This window comes from Theropithecus gelada, chromosome X (genome assembly GCF_003255815.1).
Source record: "Theropithecus gelada isolate Dixy chromosome X, Tgel_1.0, whole genome shotgun sequence".
Lineage (NCBI taxonomy): Eukaryota > Metazoa > Chordata > Mammalia > Primates > Cercopithecidae > Theropithecus > Theropithecus gelada.
This window is the reverse complement of record NC_037689.1, coordinates 100342782-100365486: the sequence shown is the minus strand read 5'-3', so window position 1 is coordinate 100365486 and position 22705 is coordinate 100342782. Positions and strand designations below refer to the sequence as shown.

Sequence of the window (22705 nt, the reverse complement as noted above, 5' to 3'; positions counted from 1 at the left end):
CCCATCTCAAAGGAAGTATTTACTTGATTCTGAAGCAAGGTGTTTCCACTAACCTGAACCAGCATTCAACACCTGGGCCAGGGATAAACAAAGATACACAGAGAAGGAAGGATGAGGAATGTTAGTGGCAGAATATGAAGATTATCTGAATGGCTATCCAATCAAACAGTACAAGTTAACCACTGGAGTGAAGGTATAAACACATTAGGTTAGGAAGTGGGCTCAAAAGAAGGTAAAAGTTCACAGAGTTGGTGAGAGGGATCAGGAGTGTCACCATGAAGGGGGTGGACGGCCTTCTAGAAAATATTTGAAGGATGGACAGGCTTTTGATGGACAGACATTATAGGGGGCTGAGGATAACTGGAGGGAAGGGACAAAGTAAGAAAGGTAGCTTCTCCAGGTACAACAAACTGTGTGAATAAGCTGCAGTGCAGATAATGAGTGTGAAGAGCTTATTTTAATCTGTAAAGAATATATGATGTATGTGCCACCCTAAAAGGCATTGGGTACAAATGTTTCAGAGATACGTTTTAAGGTGTCTTTAAGGTACAGACAATCTCTATCTTATACAAACAGTTCCTGAGACTAGAAAAGGAACAAAAGCTATCTAAACTGATTTATTGAGTTCAACATAACAAAACCATAATGAGAAAACTAAAGAATAAAAATAAAATTATAAGGCAATTTCAATCATAAACAATAACGAAAAATTGTCAAGGTGAACCCCGCAGTATATTAACAAACAATGATAATAACAAAAATATTGTGATAGAACTTCAATGAGATAGGCATATCCACAATTGTAAATAGGAATATGCATACTTACAGTCAAAGATTTCAGCAACACTGTTTCAATAACAAAAAATAGAGACAACATAAGTAAAGATGTATAATAGAAGACATAAAATTATTAACTGGAGAAGGGCCCAAGATGGCCGAGTATAAACAGCTCTGGTCGGCAGCTCCCACTGAGACAAACACAAAAGGCAGGTGATTTCTGCATTTCCAACTGAGGTACACAGATTTTCTCTGGGTCATTGGGACTGACTAGGTGAATGGCATAACCTATGGAGAACAAAGAAATGCACGGTGGGGCGACAGTTCACCTGGGAGCTCCCTCCCTCAGCCAAGGGAGGTGGTGAGGGACTGTGCTACCTGCCCAGGGTTCTACACTTTTCCCACGGATTTTTGCAATCTGTAGATCAGAAGATTCCTTTGTGTGCTTACACCACCAGGGCCTTGGGTCCCAAGCACAAAACTGGGCAGACCTATGGCAGCTGCACTAGTCAGCAGCGGTTGGGGCAGGCACTGAACTGTAGGAGTTTTTACATACTCTGGTGGCTCCCAGAACTCCACGGTGGCAGGAGAGCCATCCACTCCCATGGAAAGGGGGCTGAAGTCAGGGAGCCAAGTAGTCTTGCTCAGTAGGTCCCACAACCACAGAATCCCACAAGCTAAGACCCACTGGCTTGGAATCCCCGCTGGACAGCACAACAGCCTGGAGTCTGCGAAAGATGACTGAGTTTCCGGGGGGATGGGCAACCACCATTACTGTGGCTCTAGTTGGCAGTTTTCCACTGCCAGTGCTAGAGAAGCTGGGTGGTTTGGACTGGGTGATATTCCCCACAACACAGCACAGCAGCTATGGAAGATCTCGGCCAGACTGCTTCTTTAAGTGGCACCTGTATCCATCCCTCCTCATTCGGCAAGGCCTACCTACAGGAATTCCTGCAACTCTAACCAAGGTCTTACAGACAGAACTCTCATCTCCCTGGGAAAGAGCACCTTCAGAGAGGGGTGGCCATGGTCTCAGGTTCAGCAGACTTAATCTTTCCTGCCTGCTGGCTCTGAAGAGTCCAGGTGATGTGGACAAGGGGGATTCCCCAAGCACAGCACGCCAGCTCCACTAAGGGGCAGCCAGACTGCTTCCCCCTGATCCCATGCCTCCTGACTGGGTGAGACCTCCCAACAGGGGTAGCCAGACACCTCATACAGGAGAGTTCTGGCTGGCATCAGGTCGGTATCCCTCTGGGACAAAACTTCCAGAGGAAGGAGCAGGCAGCAATCTCTGCTGTTCTGCATGCTCCACTGGTGATACCCAGGCAAACAAGGTCTGGAGTGGACCCTCAGCAAACTGCAGTAGACCTGCAGAAGAGGGACCTGATTGCTGGAAGAAAAACAAACAAACAGAAGGCAACAACAACAAAAACATCAACAAAAAAAGACCCCACAAAAACCCCACACAAAGGTCAACAGCTTCAAAGAGCAAAGGTAGATAAATCCATGAAGATGAGGAAAAACCAATGCAAAATGCTGAAAATTCCAAAAGGTAGAATGCCTCTTCTCCTCCAAATGATTGCAACACCTCTCTAGCAAGTGCACAGAACTGGGCTGAAGCTGAGATGGATGAACTGACAGAAGTAGGCTTCAGAATGTGGGTAATAACAAACTTCATTGAGCTAAAGGATTATGTTCTAACCCAATTCAAAGAAGCTAAGAACAATGATAAAAGATTACAGGAGCTGTTAACTAGAATAATCAGTTTAGAGAGAAACATAAATGACCTAATGAAGTTGAGAAACACAGCACGAGAACTTCAAGCAACACACAAGCATCAAACGCCAAACTGATCAAGTGGAAGAAAGAATATCAGAGCTTGAAGACTATCTTGCTGAAATGAGACAGACAGACAAGATTAGAGAAAACAGTAGGAAAAGGAACAAACAAAACCTCTGAGAACTATGGGATTATGTAAAAAGACCAAACCTATAACTGATTGGAGTACCTGAAAGAGACAGAGAGAATAGAATCAAGTTGGAAAACACACTTCAGGATAACATTCAGGAGAACTTCCCCAAACTAGCAAGATAGGCCAACATTCAAATTCAGAAAATCCAGAGAACCCCAATAAGATACTCCACAAGAAGATCAACCCCAAGACACATAGTCATCAGATTCTCCAAGGTCAAAATGAAGGAAAAATGTTAAGGGCAGCCAGAGAGAAAGACCAGGCTACCTACAAAGGGAAGCTCATCAGACTAACAGCAGATATCAGTGGAAAACCTACAAGCCAGAAGACATTGGGGGCCAATAGTCAACATTCTTAAAGAAAAAAATTTTCCAACCCAGAATTTTATATCCAGTCAAATTAAGCTACATAAGCGAAGGAAAATAAAATCCTTTTCAGACAAGCAAATGCTGAGGGATTTTGTCACCACCAGGCCTGCCTTGAAAGAGCTCCTGAAGGAATCACTAAACTTGGAAAGGAAAAACCATTACCAGCCACTACAGAAACACACTGAAGTACCAACGACACTATGAAGCAACTACAGTAACAAGTCTGCAAAATTAATCAACCAGCATCATAACAGGATCAAATTCATACATAACAATATTACCCTTAAATGTAAATGGGGTAAACGCCCCAATTAAAAGACACAGAACGGCAAGCTGGATAAAAAGAGAAGATGCATCAGTATGCTGTATTCAAGAGAAACATCTCATGTGCAAAGACACACAGGCTTGAAATAATGGGATGGAGGAAATTATACCAAACAAATGGAAAGCAGTAAAAAGCAGGGGTGGGAACCCTAGTTTCTGACAAAATAGGCTTTAAACCAACAAAGGTCAACAATGACAAAGAAGGGCATTACATAATAGTAAATGGTTCAATTCAACAAGAAGAGCTAGCTATCCTAAATATATATGAACCCAATACAGGAGCACCCAGATTCATAAAACAAGTTCTTAAAGACCCACAAAGAGACTTAGACCCCCACGAAATAACAGAGGGAGACTTTAATACCCTGCTGTCAGTATAAGACAGATCATTGAGACAGAAAATTAACAAAGATATTCAGGACTTAGACTTAGTTCTGGACCAAGTGGACCTGATAGGTATCTACAGAACTCTCCACCCAAAAACAACAGAAAATACATTTTTTTCAGCAGCACATGGCACTTACTCTAAAATTGATCACATGATTGGAAGTACACTTCTCAGCAAATGCAAAACAACTGAAATCATAACAGTCTCTCAGAGCACTCAAGATTAAGAGTTGAGTGAATTGAAACCCACTCAAAACCACACAACTACATGGAAACTGAACAACCTGCTCCTGAAAGACTCCTGGGTAAATAATGAAATTAAGGCAGAAATCAAGAAGTTCTTTGAAACTAATGAGAACAAAGGGACAATGTACCAGAATCTGAGATGCAGCTAAAGCAGTGTTAAGAGGAAAATGTATAACACTGAACGCCCACATCGAAAAGCTAGAAAGATTTCAAATCGACACCCTAACATCACAACAAAAAGGCTAGAGAATCAAGAGTCAACAAACCTCAGAGCTAGCAGAAGACAGGAAATAACCAAGATGAGAGCAAAACTGAAGGAGATAGAGACATGAAAATCCCTTCAAAAATTCAATGAATCTGGGCGCAGTGGCTCACACCTGTAATCCCAGCACTTTGGGAGGCCGAGGCAGGTGGATCACGAGGTCAGGAGATCGAGATCATCCTGGCTAACTCGGTGAAACTCCGTGTCTACTAAAAAAATACAAAAAATTAGCCGGGCGTGGTGGTGGGCACCTGTAGTCCCAGTTACTTGGGAGGCTGAGGCAGGAGAATGGCATGAACCCAGGAGGCGGAGCTTGCAGTGAGCCGAGAGCTCACCAGGGCACTCCAGCCTGGGCAACAGAGCGAGATTCTGTCTCAAAAAAAAAAAAAAAAATTCAATGAATCCAGGAGTTGGTTTTATATATATATATATTTAAAAGTCAATAAAATAGACCACTAGCTAGACTAATAAAGAAAAGAGAAAAGATTCAAATAAACACAATCAGAAATGATAGGGGGTATACCACCACTGACCCCACAGAAATACAAACAAAAAACAAAAAACAAAAAAAACCCACCAGAGAATACTATAAACACCTCTATGCAAATAAACCAGAAAATCTAGAAGAAATGGATAAATTCCTGGAGATATATACCCTCCCAAGACTGAACCAGCAAGAGGTTGAATCCCTGAGCAGACCAATAACAATTTCTGAAATTGAGGTAGTAATAAACAGCCTACCAACCAAAAAAATTTCAGGACCAGATGGATTTATAGCTGAATTCTACCAGAGGTACAAAGGGGAGCTGGTACTATTTCTTCCGAAACTATTCCAAACAATTGAAAAGGAGGGACTCCTCCCTAATTCATGTTATGAGGCCAGCATCATCCTGATACCAAAACCTGGCAGAGATGCAACAAGAAAAGAAAACTTTAGGCCAATATTCCTGATGAACATAGATGCAAAAATCCTCAATAAAATACTAGCAAACCGAATCCATACACAAATCAATAAATGTAATTCATCACATAAACAGAACTAAAGGGAAAAAAAGCACATGATTATCTCAATAGATGCAGAAAAGGCCTTCGATAAAATTCAACACTCCTTCATGTTAAAAACTCTCAACAAACTAGGTATTGAAGGAACACACCTCAAAATAATAAGAGCCATTTATGACAAACACACAGCCAATATCATACTGAATGGACAAAAGCTGGAAGCATTTCTCTTGAAAACCAGAACAAGACAAGAATACCCTCACTCACCACTTCCATTCCACATAGTATTAGAAGTTCTGGCCAGGGCAATCAGGCAAGAGAAAGTAATAAAGCGTATTCAAATAGGAAGAGAGGAAGTCGAGTTGTCCTTGTATGCAGATAACATGGTCCTATACCTAGAAAACCCCATCAATACAGCCCAAAATCTTCTTAAGCTGATAAGCACCTTCAGAAAGTCTCAGGATAAAAAATCAATGTGCAGAAATCACAAGCATTCATATATACCAACAACAAACAAGCAGAGAGCCAAATCATGAATGAATTCCCATTTTCAATTGCCACAAAGAGAAGAAAATACTTAGGAATACAGCTAACAAGGGAAGTGAGGAGAACTACAAACTACTGCTCAAGGAAATCAGAGAGGAAATCAGTAGATGGAAAAACATTCTATGCTCAAGGATAGGAAGAATCAATATTGTGAAAATGGCCATACTGCCCAAAGCAATTTATAGATTCACTGCTATTCCCATTAAACTACCATTGACATTCTTCACAGAATTAGAAGAAACAATTTTAAAATTCATATGGAACTGAAAAAGAGCTTGTATAGCTGGGAAAGTCCTAAGTAAAAAGAACAAAGCCAGAGGCATCATGCTACCTGACTTCAAACTATACTATAAGGCTACAGTAACCAAAACAGCATGATACTGGCACAAAAACAGGCACATAGACCAATAGAACAGAATACAGAACTCAGAAATAAAACTGCACATCTACAACCATCTGATCTTTGACAAACCTGACAAAAACAAGCAATGGGGAAAGGATTCCCCATTTAACAAATGGTGCTGGCAGAACTGGCTAGCCATATGCCAAAAATTGAAAATGGACCCCTTCCTTACACCATATACAAAAATTAACTCAAAATGGATTAAATACTTAAATGTAAAACCCAAAACTATAAAAACCCTAGAAGAAGAAAATCTGGGCAATACCATTCAGGACATAGGGACGGGCAAAGATTTCATGACAAAAATGTCAAAAGCAACTGCAACAAAAGCAAAAGTTGACAAATGGGATCTAATAAAACTAAAGAGCTTCTGCACAGCAAAATAAACTATCATCAGAATGAACAGACAACCTACAGAATGGGAGGAAATTTTTGCAGTCCATCCATCTGACAAAGGTCTAATATCCAGAATCGATAAGAAACTAAAATTTACAAGAAAAAACTAAACAACCCCATTAAAAAGTGGGCAAAGGAAATGAACAGACAATTTTCAAAAGAAGACACAAATGTGGCCAAAAAACATATGAAAAAAAAGCTCAACATCACTGATCATTAGAGAAATGCAAATCAAAATCACAATGAGATACCATCTTACACCAGTCAGATTGACTATTATTAACAAGTCAAGAAACAACAGATCCTGGTGAGACTGCAGAAGAATAGGAATGCTTTTACACTGTTGTTGGGAATGTAAATTCATTCAAGCATTGTGGAAGATAGGGTGGCGATTCCCCAAAGACCTAGAATCAGAAATACCATTTGACCCAACGATCCCATTATTAGGTGTATACCCAAAGGAATATAAATCATTCTATTATAAAGATGCATGCACATGTATGTTCACTGCAGCAATATTCACAATAGCAAAGATGTGGAATCAACCCAAATGCCCATCAGTGATGGACTGGGTAAAGAAAATTTGGTACACGTACACCATGGAATACTATGCAGCCATAAAAAAGGAATGAGATCATGTCCTTTGCAGGGACATGGATGAAGCAGGAAGCCATTATCCTCAGGAAACTAATGCAGAGAGATAAAACCCAACACTGCATGTTCTCACTTATAAGTAGGAGCTGAACAATGAGAACACATGGACACAGAGAGGGGAACAACACACACTGGGGCCTTTTGGGGGAGGGCAGCAAGCAGGCAGACCATTAGAAAAATGAGTTAATGCATGCCAGGCTTAATAGCTAGGTGATGGGTTGATAGATGCAGCAAACCACCATGGCACACATTTACCTATGTAACAAACCTGCACGTCCTGCACATGAACCCTGGAACTTAAAAAATAAAATAAAATAAAATAATTCTGAACCAACTGGGCCTTACTGACATTTATAGAACAATTCACACAATAACAGAAGAATACACATTCTCTTCAAGTACACATAGAATATTTATCAAGATAGACCATATTCTGGACCATAAATGAAGTCTCAATAAATTAAAAGGATTCAAGTTACATGAAGTATATTCTCTGGTTACAATGTAATTAAATTAGAAATCAATAACTGGAAAATCCCCAAATACTTGAGAACTACACAGCATACATCTAAATAACTAACTCTTGGATCAAAGAACAAACTCAAAGAGAAATCAGTAAGTAATTTCAAACTGAAGAAAAATGAAAACGCAACACATCAAAATTGTGAGATATAGCTAAAGTAGTATTAGAGGGGAATTTACAGTACTAAAATACCTATATTAGAAGAGAAGAAAGGTCTCAAATCAATGGCCTCAGTTTCTACTTTAAGTGACCAGAAAAAGTAGAGTGGCTTAAACACCAAGTAAACAAAAGAAATAATAAATATAAAGAGAGAAACAAAGGAAATAGAAAACAGTGAAACAATAAAGAAAATCATAAGACTAAATGCTAGTTCATTGAGATGGTCAATAAAATTGATAACCCTCTAGGCAGAAAAATGTTTAAAAAGAGAGAGGAGTAGACACAATTGGTAACATCAGGAATGAGAGAGGTTAAGTCATCAGATACTCTACAAATGTCAAAAGAATAATAAGAAACTGATTAACATGGCTGCGGTAAACCAGTTACTCACATATATTGCTGGTGGCAGTAAATACTTACAGTACCCCTTTGGAGGGAAATTTGAGAATACCTAATGAAACTACACACATGCACTTACTATTTGACCTACCAGCACCAGACCTAGGAATCTGTGAAGATACACATCCAAACATACACAAATACTGTATATTTTCACAAGGTTATTCCTTCTAGTATTATTTGTAATAGCTTAATATTAGAAACAAATGTCCACTCATAGGAAAGTGAGTAAATAAATTATGGTAGTGACACGATAAAGCACAATGCAGCTGTAAAAAATAATGTGGAAGACATTTATGAGTTGGCTTCAAATCTGTAAAATGCAAAAAATATAGAGGTTAATAGGACTAATATAATTTATTTTTTCTAATATATTGTCCTAAAAGATTTTGGTAGCATGTGGTTATCTCATAGATCTGAGCTATGACCAAAAGGGTTCAACACCAACTAGGAGGTGTCACCAAGAATAGGTGCAAATTACCAAGTCTAAAGCATTGGCCATAAAACTGAAACAAGGAAGAGAGCAAAGGGTCTACAGAGGGGAATCTGTAAGACAGTCTCTGTAGGTGGTTCTCAGAAAGACCCTTTCCCTGACTTTAGGAGGAGAGGGCATCAGATGGAGCAGCAACCCTTGTCATTAGATGAAAGGGAACTGTTGAGAGCACAGTTTGAGACTGGCTCCTTTCAGGACCTCATATCCAGGGCAGATCCTCAGGATGCTGCTGCCTGAGGTTGAGATCCAGAAATTGACCTGGGGGTTGAGGATGCTGCTACCTGAGGTTGAGATCCAGAAGTTGACTTGGAGGTTCAGAAACATAGAGTATCCCAACAAAAATTCCTACATGAAGAACCCAAAGCATTTAGGTTACCTCCTCTTGAGTCTCTGTTTCCTCCTTTCTTCCCTAGAGCTGAAAATTGAGGTTCATTCCTCCCTTGGATTCCCAGCCACCTAGAGCCTTGGAGCAAAAGGCGGATGTCCATGTTCCCCCTCCCCACCTAAGACATGATTAGAGGGTTGTAACTTTCAGCCTCACCCCTTGACCTCCAAGGAGAGGATAGGGGCTGAAGATTGAGCTAATCACCAATGGTCAGTGATTTCATCAATCATATCTATGTAATGAAACCTCTATAAAAACCCTAACTGTCTGAGATTTTCCAGGTTGGTGAACTCATTCATATTCTGGGAAGGTGGTGTACACCAAATCCACATGGATGGCAGCTTCTGCATTTGGGACCCTTCTGGACCTTGCCATAATGTACCTCTTCATCTGACTTTTAATTTATATTCTTTATAATGAACCAATAATAGGAAGTAGTGTTTCCCTGAGTTCAGTGGGCCCCAATAGCAAATTATTGAACCTGAGGAGGGGGTTGTGGGAACTCCCAACTGGGAGCTAAGTCAGACAGAAGTGTGGGTAACGTGGAGATCCATTACTTGTGATTGCTGTCTGAAGTGGGGGAGGGCAGTCTTATGGGAATGAGCCCTTAACCAGAGAAATCTGCACTAACTCTGGGTAGTGTCAGAATTGAATTAAACTGTAGGATACCTAACTGGTGTCCTCAAAGAATAGGAGAATTGCTTGGTGTGAAAAATCCACACATTCTGTGCCAGAAGTACTGTGGGTAGAGGAACCACTTTCTTTCACTTGGTACCCAGTGGATGCATGGGGCAGGGGGAAAGGAGGATACTCAATGTGAAAGAGGACAAGGACTTACCATGGGGTTGCTACCTGTGATGGGACCAAAGAAACACATCCTAAGGAATGAGCAGAGATCACAACACAAGAGGGCAAAGGGTATGCAGAGGGGAACTTAGGAGACTATCCATGAAGCAGTTTCTGTAGGTGCTCCCCAGAAAGACCCTCCTCTGAGGCCCAAGACAGCAGGGAGAGAGAGTGTCACATGGAGCAGCAACCCACTTTGTGTCCCTCAATGGGAATGAGATTCTGCTGCATGGGGCTGAGATCCAGGAATCCCGTTGGGGGTCGAGAAGCTTGGAGTATCCTAATGAGAAATCCTAGGTGAAGGGCCCACAGCATCTAGGTTTCCTCTCCTCGAGTCTATGTCTTCTCCTCCTTTTCCTAGAACTGCCAGGATTGAGGTTCATTCCTCTCTTGCATCCCCAGTCAGCTGGAGCCTTGCAGTAAAAGGCAGATGTATGTGTTCCCTTCTCCTGCCCTCCTCCACCCTCTGCCAGTTTTAAGCTGGTATTAGCCATCCCCACTGCCTGAATACTGCCAGTAAGCAGACAGACAGACAGACAGACAGACAGAGAGCAGAGTGCCTACTTGGTGGGAGGAAGACGGCAGTAGCAAAGCCGATGGTTCCCATCCCCACCCTTACCTTTCCTGATCCAGTGCCACAGGTGTTCACGAATTGTCACTTCACCATTTCCCCTCTCTGGGCTCCCCTGAAGCCAACTCCATCCGTATGCCCACCTCCCCCACCCGCACATAGAAACACCGGGCGCTGGGCTGGGAGCCCTGGGATGTTCAAAAGGCAGGAGGTAGCCGGCAGATCCGAGGCATTACCTGCACCCGCATCTAGTCTCAGTCACCGCCTCTCAGGGATGGCATGTGCCGTCCTTGCACCCACCTCCTCCAATAGCAACAGCTGCTTCTCTTCACGAACGCCTTGGGCAGGTAGAGTCTCTGCTTCTTGAGCTCCTGGACAAAAGACAGACTGTCTAAGACGCTCGCGGTTGGCCGAGGGATAGTTTCCTCTGCCAAAAAATACTGTAATTCTGGTCGCCTGAGAAATTAGTTTTCAGGCCGATGAAGCATGGCGAGACACCTACCTACCTTAACATCCCGCCGTTCCCCCCAGCCTTCCGCTCTGCGGAGCACAAGTGTCGTCCGCCTTTCCTGTACTTTCTGGGTGTAAGAAAACACTCTTCTAGGCCAGCCCAACCCAGAGCCTGGTCACATGACCCACCGTCAGCCCCCTCCCCGGCCCCGCCCCCCCCGGCCCCGCCCCCCGGCCCCGCCCCCCTCCCCGGCCCCGCCCGCCGCCCGCCGCCCGCCGCCCCACCCCTCCACGTGACTGCGTAGTCAGCTAGTTCGCCACAGCCCTGGATGACAGTCAGAAGACAGCCTCCGGGGTGCTTGAAGACCCTCAAGCTCCTGGCCCAGACAGCTGGAAGGAAGGCCGGGCTTTGCTCTGGAGGACTAGCGAGGAACATTCGATGAAGATTTGGGAGATGAAGTGATTTGTAATATTTTGTATACGACTCGAGCGACATACTAAAACACACGCAAGATCTGTCTTGAAAAATGCTAAGTAAGCAAAGCAAACATTCAAACTCCAATTTGCACCACCAGGATGATCCCTGTTAAAACTTTTGATTTGTGAAGGGAGGCAAAACTGCCACTTTGCCCTACTTTTGTAAACCTTAGCAAACTAACATCATATTGAAATTTAATTTATATCATTTATAATGAACCAGAAATAGTAATGAGAAATGAGATCAGGTGGTAAAAAGCACTTTGCATCCTGAGGCAAACCAAATGTAAAAAGGTCACTGTATCTAGTTTTTTGGGGTTTTTTTTTCCTGAGAAAATAAAACTTTGCATATTTCCTGTTATCCTAGACTCTCTTCCCAAACCGACTTTATTCCTGTCTCTTGCTACTGTCTGAAGATACATGTTCCAACCTTTTTAAATGTAAAAATATATGTGGGATGAACTCAGGAACTTTGGTAATTTTACAATTTGGTCCTTTAAATAATTTTTATTTTTTATTTGACAAGCCAGTTCTTCTGAAATTGTAGTCTCTCTTACCTCTTCATTCCTTTGATACATTTTATATCATTGTAGAATTCTATTATTAAATAATATTCACTTCACATGAGTTTGGTCAGTTCACATTTATTTTTCAAATGGGATCATACTTTCCATGTATGACACGAGTGTTCTCTATTATATGAAATATCAAAAGTGTCAGGGCTTTTGCTAATTTAAAACCCTATACATAATCATGTTTACTGGCTGTATGATGTTGCCTTAGCACTTACCATGGTACCATCATGATTAAATCGTCTTCCTGACTCAATCAAATCCCTATGCTCTCCTGTCTTACTATTTTGCCCTTTAGGTAGTATGGAAGCAGCAGCTGTGCTCTGAGCTGTAAAATGCAAATTCTCAGCTCTTTAAAACTTATGTCATCCTCTACGTTGTTTAATATATTCCTCTCACTCACTCTAGGCAAACAGGATACCTCACTCCCATAGGAAAATTTTTCCCAACTCCATGCTTTTTTTTTTTTTTACACCACCAACCTCTTTCCCAAACTTCAGAGTCCAACCGAAGTAGCTACTTTTTCTCTGAAGTATGCCCTACATAGCAGTCCCTGGTAATTTTTGTGTTGAAATCTGAGAAAAAACTTTTGAAAGGAACATATTATTCATATATTAATTATCTCTATGTGTATTCATGTGTTATCATTGGGTCTGTATTTAAGTTCGAGAAGAAGGGTGATTTCTGCCAACTTTAACATATAACTTTATTGAAACACAAACAACACTCAAATATATATATACATACACACACACACACATACAGTAGAACGACAATCAGAAGGGTGGCTTATTTATGATGGCTCAGTTCACTATAAGCTCAAATACCGAATATCACAATCTGGACAAGACAAATATCAACAAAATGTGTTTTCAGCTCTAATATTCAGTTGGCATCAGAAAAATGCTCCAGCTTACAGACAGAGTTGGACAAAGTTAGTGTCAGCACTAAAGATATATGTTGCAACACAGAACCAACTGTTAAAGCCAAAGCATTACTCAAAGATCATAACTCAGGAACATAAGGACAATCTGAGGTCAGTAATTAAACATTACTAATTTTCTTGGTCCCCTTCAGGGTCATTTTGATTGTCTGTTTTGCCTTGCAGTTCCTTAGCAAATTTCTCAACTTTGTGGAATGCAGAAATAAGCGGCTCAAGATTGAAATCATCATCAGTGAACACTGTTTCTTTTTTGATATTGTTACCAATATTCTCAAATATTGCAAGAACAATTTGAATATTGTCATTTGTCTCTTCCCTGTTAAAAAGACCCATAAATTCTGACACTGCTTCAGCACTGAGTAGTTCTTTTGTCATTAAAAGATTTTCAGACAAATTCAGTAGCATTTTCAAAATATGAAACCTTGTTTTGGTATTGCCTGTAGCTAATAAGGAGAGAAACCCAGACATATAATTGGCAACCAGTGTGTGATAGTCAGTAGTAATAGTAAGATGTCTAATCATCCTTATTCCAGACAGCTGTTCTGGGGAATCCAAGCTATAAGCAAGGGTTTCCTCACACACTTTACATATGTATGTCTGAATCATGTTTAGATTCGGATAAGGTGGGGCCATGCGAATCATATTTTCCAAAAACCTTGTTCTAACTCGGGAGGATGGATAATTAAGCAAGGTTTCAATAAGTGAGACAACACCTGAATCTCGAATGAAATCTCGGGTAAATTGAGAAGCACTTCTCATACCCATTGCAATTTTAGATATTTCATGAATAAAAGGATCCCGAATTTTTTCCATTAATAAAAGAAGTTCTTCAAACTCTTCAGAACCAATTTTCAGCTCACATTGTATGCAGCTACAGGACCAACTCTCAGGCTCTGCACTCTCTTTGGCCCTAAGATGCTCTCGAATTTCCTGGACTGACCGGTAGGAAGGATCATACTGAAATGGGAACTCAGGATCAGGCTGATCAGGCTGAAGCAAAGATTCCTGATCTTCCCCTTCTGGGCTAAGTACCACGTTCCTGGGTTTGCCCCCAAACATTTCACAGAATAAAGATGCTGCCTCTTTTGGAAATCTAAAGGGACTTATAGATGGGAAGCCGACCCTACCCCATGGACCAGGCTTGAACTGAACAGTAACCTCCTCCCAACTCTGAGGCCTGCGTGAAGGATCAGGCTCCTGTTCAACCGAACACGTAGACCTGCAAATGGCCCTGAACACGGGGCTAGGATTTGATCCAAAATGGGCCTCATCTCCTGCCCAGAACCAGGACCCCACTATGGCCTCATCTTCATCAGCTAATGTCCTGGACTCACAGTTGCTTCCATTGTCAGTCCTGTTATCTACCTCATCTTCAGCCTCAAACCAAGACCCAACAATGGCCCCTTCCTCATTTTCTGGCTTAGATTCACAGGTGGCCACAGTTCCAGTTTCCTTAGTGGCTTTGTCTCCAGACCAGAACCAGGACTCAATAATCATCTCTTCATCATCCTCTGACTTGGATACACAGCATGGTCCTGCTTCTTCACTGACTTCTTTTCCAGCCCAGAACCAGGACCCAAAAATGGTTTCCTCTTCAGTCTCTGACTCCATCTCCTCTACTGCCTGAGATCCAGCCTCTATACTGGTTTCTTCTTCAGGCCAGAACCAGGACCCAACAGTGATTTCTTCCTTCTCAGTCCCTGGCTTTGACTCAAAGCTGACTCCTGCCACTGCCTCCAGACTGGCCTCTTCTTCCCAGAACCAGGACCCAATAATGACTTCTTCCTCTTCAGCTTTAGGACTGGATTTGCTGCAAGACCCAGCCTCTCTTCTAATGGTCTCTTCTCTGGCCCCAAACCAGGAACCAACAATACCTTCTTTCTCAGCTACTAGCCTGTCCTCTTCTCTAACCTCAGCAGCTGGCTCTAGTCTGTCCTCTTCTCCAGCCCAGAACCAAGAACCAATAATGTCCCCCTCCTCAGCTTCTGGCCTGGACTCTTCTCTGTCAGTAGCCTCTGAAATGGCTTCATCTTTCCAGAACCAGGAATTGATCATGGTCTCCTCTTCAGTCAATAACTTGGCCTCTTCTCCAGTTCCATCTATATTACTCTCTTCTGTAGCCCATAACCAGGACCCTATAATGGCCTCTGGCTTTGTGTATTTTCTGGACCAGAACCATGAATTGACAATGTCCTCTTCCTCCTCTGGTCTAGTCTTCCAAATTCCTCCACAGGTAGGATACATACAGGGTTCTTTTTCTGCCCAGAAGCAAGACCTATTATTGGTCTCCTCAGCCCCTGCCATAAATCTGCATCTGACATCAGTCCCATGCTTCATACTGACCTTTTCTTTGGCCCCAAAACATGGTATCATGGCCTCTTCCTTGTCTTCCAGGCTAGACTTGCTGTTGACATCAGCCTCCACACAAGCTTCTACTCTGGTCCAAAACCAGGACCCAATAATGGGCCCCTCCTCCTCAGCCCCTTGCATGGTGCCACAGCTAGCTTCAGCCCTACAATCCATATAGGTGTGGTTTTCAGCCCAAAACCAGGACCCGAATATTGTCTCTTCTTCAGCTCCTGGCCTGGCCTCTTCTCCAATCCCAGCCTCTATATCAACTTGTTCTCCAGACCAAAACCAGGGACCAATGACCTCTTCTTCCTCAGACCTTGACCTGGACTCACAGCTGACCCCAAAACCAGATTCCACACTGGCTGCATCAGTGACCCAGAACCAAGACCCAAAAATGGTCTCTTCCTCAGCCTCTTGGTTGACCTCTTCACCAGCCCAGAACCAGGAACCAATAATGACCTGTTCATCATCAGCTGCTAGTATACATTCAGAGGTGGCCTCAGCCCCAGTTTTCATACTGGTCTTTTCCCCAGTCCCAAATAAGGAATCACCAATAGGCTCTCCATCAGTCCTCGGTCTGGATTTACTGCTAGCCCCAGTCCCCATACTGGCCTCTTCTTCAGTCCAGAACCAACTCCCAATTATGGACTCATCCTCCACTTGTAGACTGGACTCGATGCTGGCTTCATCTGCCATGCTGGACTCATCTGTAGCCCAGAACCAGGTCCCAATGAGGGCTTCCTCCTCTGACCTGGCTTCTTGCTTGGCCCTGGCTCGGGCCTTCGTTTTAGCCTCTTCCTTTGCCATTGCTCTGGCCCTAGCCTCTTTCTTGATCATGGGCCTTGAAAAGGTATTAGCATTTTCTTCAGGCCAGAAACAGGACTCTCTTTTAATTACATCTATAGACCCAGGCATGAAATCAATGCAAGCTTCTCGTTTGGCCCTATGCCTGGCCCTGTTATTGGTCTCCTTCCTGGCTCTCATTTTGCACCTGAATTTGGCCTCCTCTCCAGCCCCAAACCAAGATTCCAAATGGTCTTCATGCTCAGACCCAGAACTGGATTCAACATAGACTTCTTTCTTAGCCCTAAACCTGGACCTGCTATTGGGATCTTCCCTGGGCCCAGACCAGGTGTTGGTTTTATCTCTGGCCCAGAACCAGGGTGTCTTTACAGACTCATCCTCAGAACCAGAACTAGATGAAATATAGAGCTCCTGGTTAGTTTGGGACCTAGACATGGTATTAGCCTCTTGATTGGCCATGTGCCTGGATCTGGCACTGTCTTTTACCCTATTCCCAGGATGAAATTTTGCAGTGACCTCATCTCCACTCCAGAACAAGGAACTCACAGAAGATTTGTCTACCCATTTGAAATCAGAATTAGGAGAGACTTCTTGTTTGGAGGTAGGCCTAGGACAGCACCAGGACCCCATATTGGTCTCCTCCTTTGACCTAAAGAAAGGTTGGAATCCTGCTTGGTAATGGGCCTTCCTTTCAGGAAAGCTCTCAGTGTCTGTATTAACCAGTTCTCTATCCTCAGACAGGTACTTTGTTTTAGCAACCAACACAGAATCAGTACTGACAAGTGGAGAGGCTATGATATTGGTCTGGGAGTTTCTCTCTGTCTTAGACAATCTTTCAGGACCAAACCTGGGCTGAGCCCACATCTGGGCTTCTTCCTTAAATCGTGAAACAGGTATTGCCTTGGCCTTACTCTTAGGACGTGCCCCACCCACTGCACTTGTCTCAACTTTGGTGCTTGCTCCAGGTATAACCTTGGACTTATCCTTGGGCCTTGCCCCAGGCATTATCTGGGCCTGGGTCCTAACCTTGGGTCTGACCACCAGAGGGACATCATTCTCTATCTCAGCCCCACCTACAACCTCTTCCCCAGGCTTCTTTTCAGGCTTGACCTGGGCACCAGACTCAATCTCTGCCCCAGTCATGGTACAAGTTACAAAGAAAGTCCAGTAATATACTCCTCCCCCAGTCTAAACTTCAACCACAGATCTGTCACAGGTTTGTTTCTTCACACTCTGATCTTTAGGTGATTTAGGATATAAGCTTGGAACCAAGAGTTACAGTCAATATCCAGTCCAGTAGTCACTCAGCCTCCTTCCCAAACACAGTCTCAGTCAATAATTCAATAATACAGATAGTGTGTAGAACAGGCACAACCAAGCTTGAGGAAGACAGATATTTCCTGGATGGGTGCAGACCCGTTGAGGGTGGTTGTCAGCAGCAACTGCACCACCAGCAGAGCAGCCACTGGAGGTGGATCTAGGGAGAAAGAATGAAATGGGGCTTTGAGTCTCTTCCAATTGTGTCACCCCATGTGCAGTGAGACTGATGTTGAATGCTAGGTGGGACAGCTGGGCTTTGAGAAAGTCTCTCTGGACCAGCTGCCTGCTACAAAACAGGTCCAACAATGGTGGGAAAGTGTGTTGGCAATGGGAGGGGCTGAGAAGCCCCCAGATTGGACCCTAATCACTCCTGGACCCATGCTGGTCTCCACCACCGCCCCCCCAAAAGTATACCCGCTCTCATACCAACCTTCACTGATGTGGTGCAGTTTCCCCCTCCTTTTCTTGTTCAAGTGGTGTCAAGCCCCACAGCTGACAGAAGGGGGTCCTACAGACAAGTAAACATACAGGAGAGAATGGAGAATGGTAGATAGGCAGGCACTCTGGCCCCTGTGACAAATATCTCTCTTCCCATTCAAGGGTTCAATGTATCTATTGTTTCCTGAGTCCTGGTCCCTGCTCTCAGGTCTTTTCTGAGTCACAACCCAACCTACACCTATCTCGTGTCTCCTGCAAGAAATAAAAAGGATGCTGACACTGTGCAAATCCAGCAGAATAGAAGTGAGTCTGCACCCACTGGGCTCAAAGCCACCTGCCATGCTCTCTTTCTCCAACTGTCCCCTGAACTGACCCCTCCCCCTTCTCACCAACCTCCAGAGCTGTGAGCCAGTCTCCTCCTCCTTGCCTTTCTTGCAGAACTGGCCAGCCTTAAAGCAGGCCTATGGACAAACAGATGAAAAAGGAAGACAGTCAGGAAATGAGGGGTGGCAGTAGAGCCCTTGGTAGAGAAACCAACGCCAAGGATAAGAATCCCCATATTATTGATATCTGTCTTTCAACATTCGGGGTTTTGCTGGTGGAATATTCTCATTTTGTTTAGGCCCTGCTTCAAGGTTCTAGAGATAACAACTCCTTCTCCTGACGTCATACTCTTCTCATTACTTCCTTCTCCAATTCTGAGGATTCACCACTAGGTGCGCCACATCCCCTTGCTCTGCGCAGCATAAAATGGGGGAAGGGCGCCGCATATTCTAGAAAATAGGTTGTGAATTGGTACTTGTCAGTATGTCTCCCTCATCATCCCTACCTCCAAAGCTCACCCTTCAAGTCCCCAGTTTAGGACTGTGGGGGAGGCAGGCAGGAATGAAAGGTGCGGGAAGCGCCTGGAACACCATCAGAGAGGGGAAGATTAGGAGGTGCTCCTGGATGCCTGACCTGCTCTGGTCGCAGTCCCCGACCCCGATTCGGTTCTCCAGTGTTTGGCGCCCACCCCACATCCCCACACACCTCCAGAAATCCAGGCAATACTCGTGCTCCTCCTTTATCTCAAGCCTCTCCTCTACAGATGCTCACTGTGTCCTGTCAGAATACGCCAGACCTACCGCGCAGACAGAAGACTTTGACCTCAACCTGGAGCCTGTGGGAAGGGACAGCACCCAGGATACGCGGCCCCACAGGCCCCTTTCCCGAATCAGGGCCTGGAGCAGCGAACGCGGCCCACCTCCCGTAGGCTGGGCACAGAGCTGGGACGCCGGCCACGAGGGCCTCCCCAGGCGCCCCCACAATTGCCTCCCCGGGCGTCCCCCACAACGGCTCCCGTTTGGCCATTTCTCCCGAAGGAGCCTCCCCCACAGCCCTCTCTAGGTATAGAAACCGTCGAGGGCGGCGCGCGGGCGCCTGCAAAGCTGGCCGGGAAGCGGTCAGCGCGGTTCTCCTCCAGACGATCTGACAGCTCCTCTGGAGGCAGCCCCTCAGCCCTTGGCCCGGCCTGGCCCGCACCAGTCAGGGCCTCCCCATAGCAGGCATCTCGGGCACTGCGCACCTCTCTCCGGCGCCCGGCTCCGACCGGATCGTCTCCTCCTCGCCAGGCTGTCAGGGTCGGGGGCGGGGGCAGGTTGCCAGCCGATCCACCCTGGCGGACCACCCCCACACCACGGCCCCCCACCTCACGCACCCCAACTTGCCTTCAGAGGCCCAGAGCCCAGGACGTCGGCCTCCCCCTCCTCTCTTCAGCTCTCCTCTGGCGGCTCCTCAGCTGGATTCCCACCGCTTTCCCAGGGATCCGAATGGCAAAAACGAGTCCCGCCCCCCACGCCTCTGCACCAAACTGGGCAGGGGCTGCGCAGGATGCGGCAGGAACCACTCGCCGCAAGGGTGTCGGGAAGGGGGGCGGAAGGATACGGCGCGAAAGTGCTCGACGCCCCCTCACAGAACCACCTTAGTTCCAACCCAGAGGTGGGCGGGGCCACGATGAGCCCCAGCCTGGCCCTGCGGACTGGCACCAGGGTGTCTCAGGAGGCCCCCGCGGACCCTAACGTGGCGACCACCACCACATTTCTGGCGCTGCTATAATATATGGCACGGGCGGGCGGCTGCGGGCCCGGGCAGGGGACAGGATCGCGAGGTCGGGAAGAGCTGCGCTGGAGGGAACAGCGGATGGATACCAAACCGCTCCTTGGTGTGTCTGCACCCCCGCCCCAACCGCCTTCTTACAAGGACTGCTGGGTGTTTGCCCTCTCCCTCTCCCTAGTCTGCTCACCCTCCTTCCTGGACGCTAATGGGAGAGGGGGTGTCAGTACTGCAGTGTGGGAGGGGAGAGGCGATTTCAGGCCAGACAGACCCGGGGCTCTAGGGTGGTCGTTCTGTGCGTTTCTTTCTCAGCTTCATGGAGTCACGCAGGGGAGGAAGGTACACCTGCTCTTAAGTGAACTCCGGGGCAGGGGGCTCCCATCAAGGCCTCACCACTGCCTCTCTTCTAAAAGAAGGTAGACCTAGACCTCTGACCCTAGGAAACCAACCACTGGTCTGCACCAGACTCATTTCTTTCTGCCACACCGCTTTTTCTCATTTCAAATGGTGGCTCACGTTGGCATTGCACCGTCTCCACAGTTGCCCCCGAAAGAGGGCCTTTCCCTGTCAGGACCCGCAGGAGGTCATAACAGTCCTTTCTCTTTGATGGCACCAGGTAGGGATGGTCCTGGCTCCTCTTCGGTTCCCTGTCAAGTCTTCTCTTGCCATGATACTTGGCACTGTGGAAACGTGGCTGGTATTCGAACCAGCTTGGATCTCAGCCACCTTCCACAACTACCTATTGTTTAAGCAGTCATTCTCAGGAGAGGATCTCACTGTGCACCCCCCTCCCTGAGACAAAGCAACCTGGCTCCTTTTGAATCCTCTTCTTTCACCCCCACATCCGTCCTCTACTCTTGAGCCCCTCCTTTCCCTGCTTCCTGCATGGGACAGACAGAGCAATGTGGTTAAACACCAAGTCGATGTTGTTACTGCTGTCCATTTGAAAACTCATTTAGACGCTACCCTCATTGTGTTTGGCAGGTAATGGTCCCCTAAAGATGTCCACGTCCTGTTCTCCAGAACATGTACCATTTTCTATTACCTGACCAAGGATCATTAAGATTGCTATTCAGCTGAGTTTAATTTAAGATTATGCTGGATTGGCCAATGTAATTGAAAGGGTACTTTAGATGTGGAAGGCAGGGACTCCATGTTAGATTGAAGCAGCATGAGAAAGTCTACACTAGTCATTGTTGGCTTTGAAGATGGAAGGAAGCCAAGATCCAAGAAATACAGGCTGTCTCCAGAACCTGGAAAAGACAAAGAAACAGATTCTTCCCTAGAAATCCCAGAGCGATAGCTCCTCTGGCAACATCCTGATTTTAATGTGCTGAAGCCCTTTGCAGATTTCCAACCTCCAGGACTGTAAGACAATAATAAATTGGTATTATTTTAAGCCATTCCATGTATGGTAACTGGTTACAGGGTAGCAGCCCAAGACCTATCTAGTTTAACTTTTATATAACAAAGTTGTGCATTGTCTTTCAGTTGCCAGGGACCCTCAGATCATGTTAGGTGAGCATCCCCAGATGAAGCAGCATGCAATCAGAGGGAGAATGTTAGTGTTTGGAATTAGGAGCAGGGCTGAATTAAGAAATGGACACTGCATGGCAGGAACCAGTCAGATCATGCCTCTCAGCATCACCTCATTGTAAGATCAAAAGCCACCAGGATATACCCTTAATACCCTATGTTTATGAAAACCTTTAAGGCCGGGCACGGTGGCTCACGCCTGTAATCTCAGCACTTTGGGAGGCCGAGGTGGACGGATCACAAGATCAGGAGATTGAGATCACGGTGAAACCCCGTCTCTACTAAAAAATACAAAAAAATTAGCCGGGCGCAGTGGTGGACGCCTATAGTCCCAGCTACTCGGGAGGCTGAGGCAGAAGAATAGCGTGAACCTGGGAGGCGGAGCTTGCAGTGAGCCGAGATCGAGATCACGCCACTGCACTCCAGCCTGGGCGACAGAGGGAGGCTTCCTCTCACAAAAAAAAAAAAAAAAAAAAAGAAAGAAAGAAAGAAAGAAAACCTGACCCAGCCCCCATCTCAGGGAGACACTGTTTTGGGAAGTATCCCTAGTGTTCTCATTACTTTGTTACAAGTAATAAATCCCCTTACTAAATCTTTGCTGTGGTCATGGGGTTGATGTCAAATGACTGAACCTACCCACTGTGTTGGTTGGTAACAACAGCAGGAGTAGGAACAGAATACACTCACCATCCTGATGAATTCTATTCCCATTGCCTTTCTTTACCTGTGCTTCAGTCTCTGAGAAATACTTTAGAGCTCATCTCACCAATACAGCCACCAATCCCCTTCACTGTTTTATAAGTATGTACAAAATCACACTTGTGCAAGCTTCTGTGGTAATTCTGGAGGTGCTAGGATCTTTATTCCAAGATATTTACTGACAGATGAATGGTTCTACCAAAAGCTGACAAATTTTACTGTGTGAAACTTTAAAATGTATGTTGGACAATTTGTTGTCAGTACTCTTAGAAAACATCGTCTTGTATTGGTTAGTATGTATTGAAGTGAT

The 22705-nt window shown here is 45.0% G+C and overlaps 2 protein-coding genes across 8 annotated transcripts in view; both read right to left on the bottom strand.

Annotated features, from left to right (window-relative positions):
- Positions 1-11345, bottom strand: part of BHLHB9 (basic helix-loop-helix family member b9) — an 89070-nt gene extending 77725 nt beyond the window's left edge. Inside the window, exons 1-2 of one of the 2 annotated variants that reach the window (XM_025371658.1) lie at positions 11220-11345; positions 11014-11084 (exon numbers count right to left, since the gene is read on the bottom strand). The gene's annotated coding sequence lies outside the window, so the exon portion shown is untranslated. Of the gene's footprint in view, positions 1-11013; positions 11091-11219 lie in introns of those variants that run through there. The other variant, XM_025371660.1, reaches the window with a different exon arrangement.
- Positions 11346-12268: 923 nt separating this feature from the next.
- On the bottom strand, positions 12269-20005 carry GPRASP1 (G protein-coupled receptor associated sorting protein 1). Of its 6 annotated transcripts, XM_025371642.1 has the most exons (6): positions 19776-19970; positions 19634-19680; positions 19099-19189; positions 18463-18530; positions 18062-18139; positions 12269-17788 (listed from the first exon to the last, which is right to left on the bottom strand). In XM_025371642.1, exon 6 carries the CDS (start codon positions 17452-17454, stop codon positions 13267-13269), a length of 4188 nt encoding a protein of 1395 aa, XP_025227427.1. In that variant the 5' UTR covers positions 17455-17788; positions 18062-18139; positions 18463-18530; positions 19099-19189; positions 19634-19680; positions 19776-19970; the 3' UTR covers positions 12269-13266. The 6 variants fall into 6 exon arrangements, with proteins under 6 accessions (XP_025227427.1, XP_025227424.1, XP_025227425.1 ...); XM_025371639.1 differs by lacking the exon at positions 19634-19680 and having other exon boundaries at positions 19776-20005; XM_025371643.1 differs by lacking the exon at positions 19634-19680 and having other exon boundaries at positions 12905-17788; positions 19766-19964.
- Between the last annotated feature and the right edge of the window lie 2700 nt (positions 20006-22705).

Bases quoted from the DNA above. Each gene is read 5' to 3' on its own strand.
- GPRASP1 (XM_025371639.1), bottom strand. From the start codon at position 17,454: ATGACTGGGGCAGAGATTGAGTCTGGTGCCCAGGTCAAGCCTGAAAAG.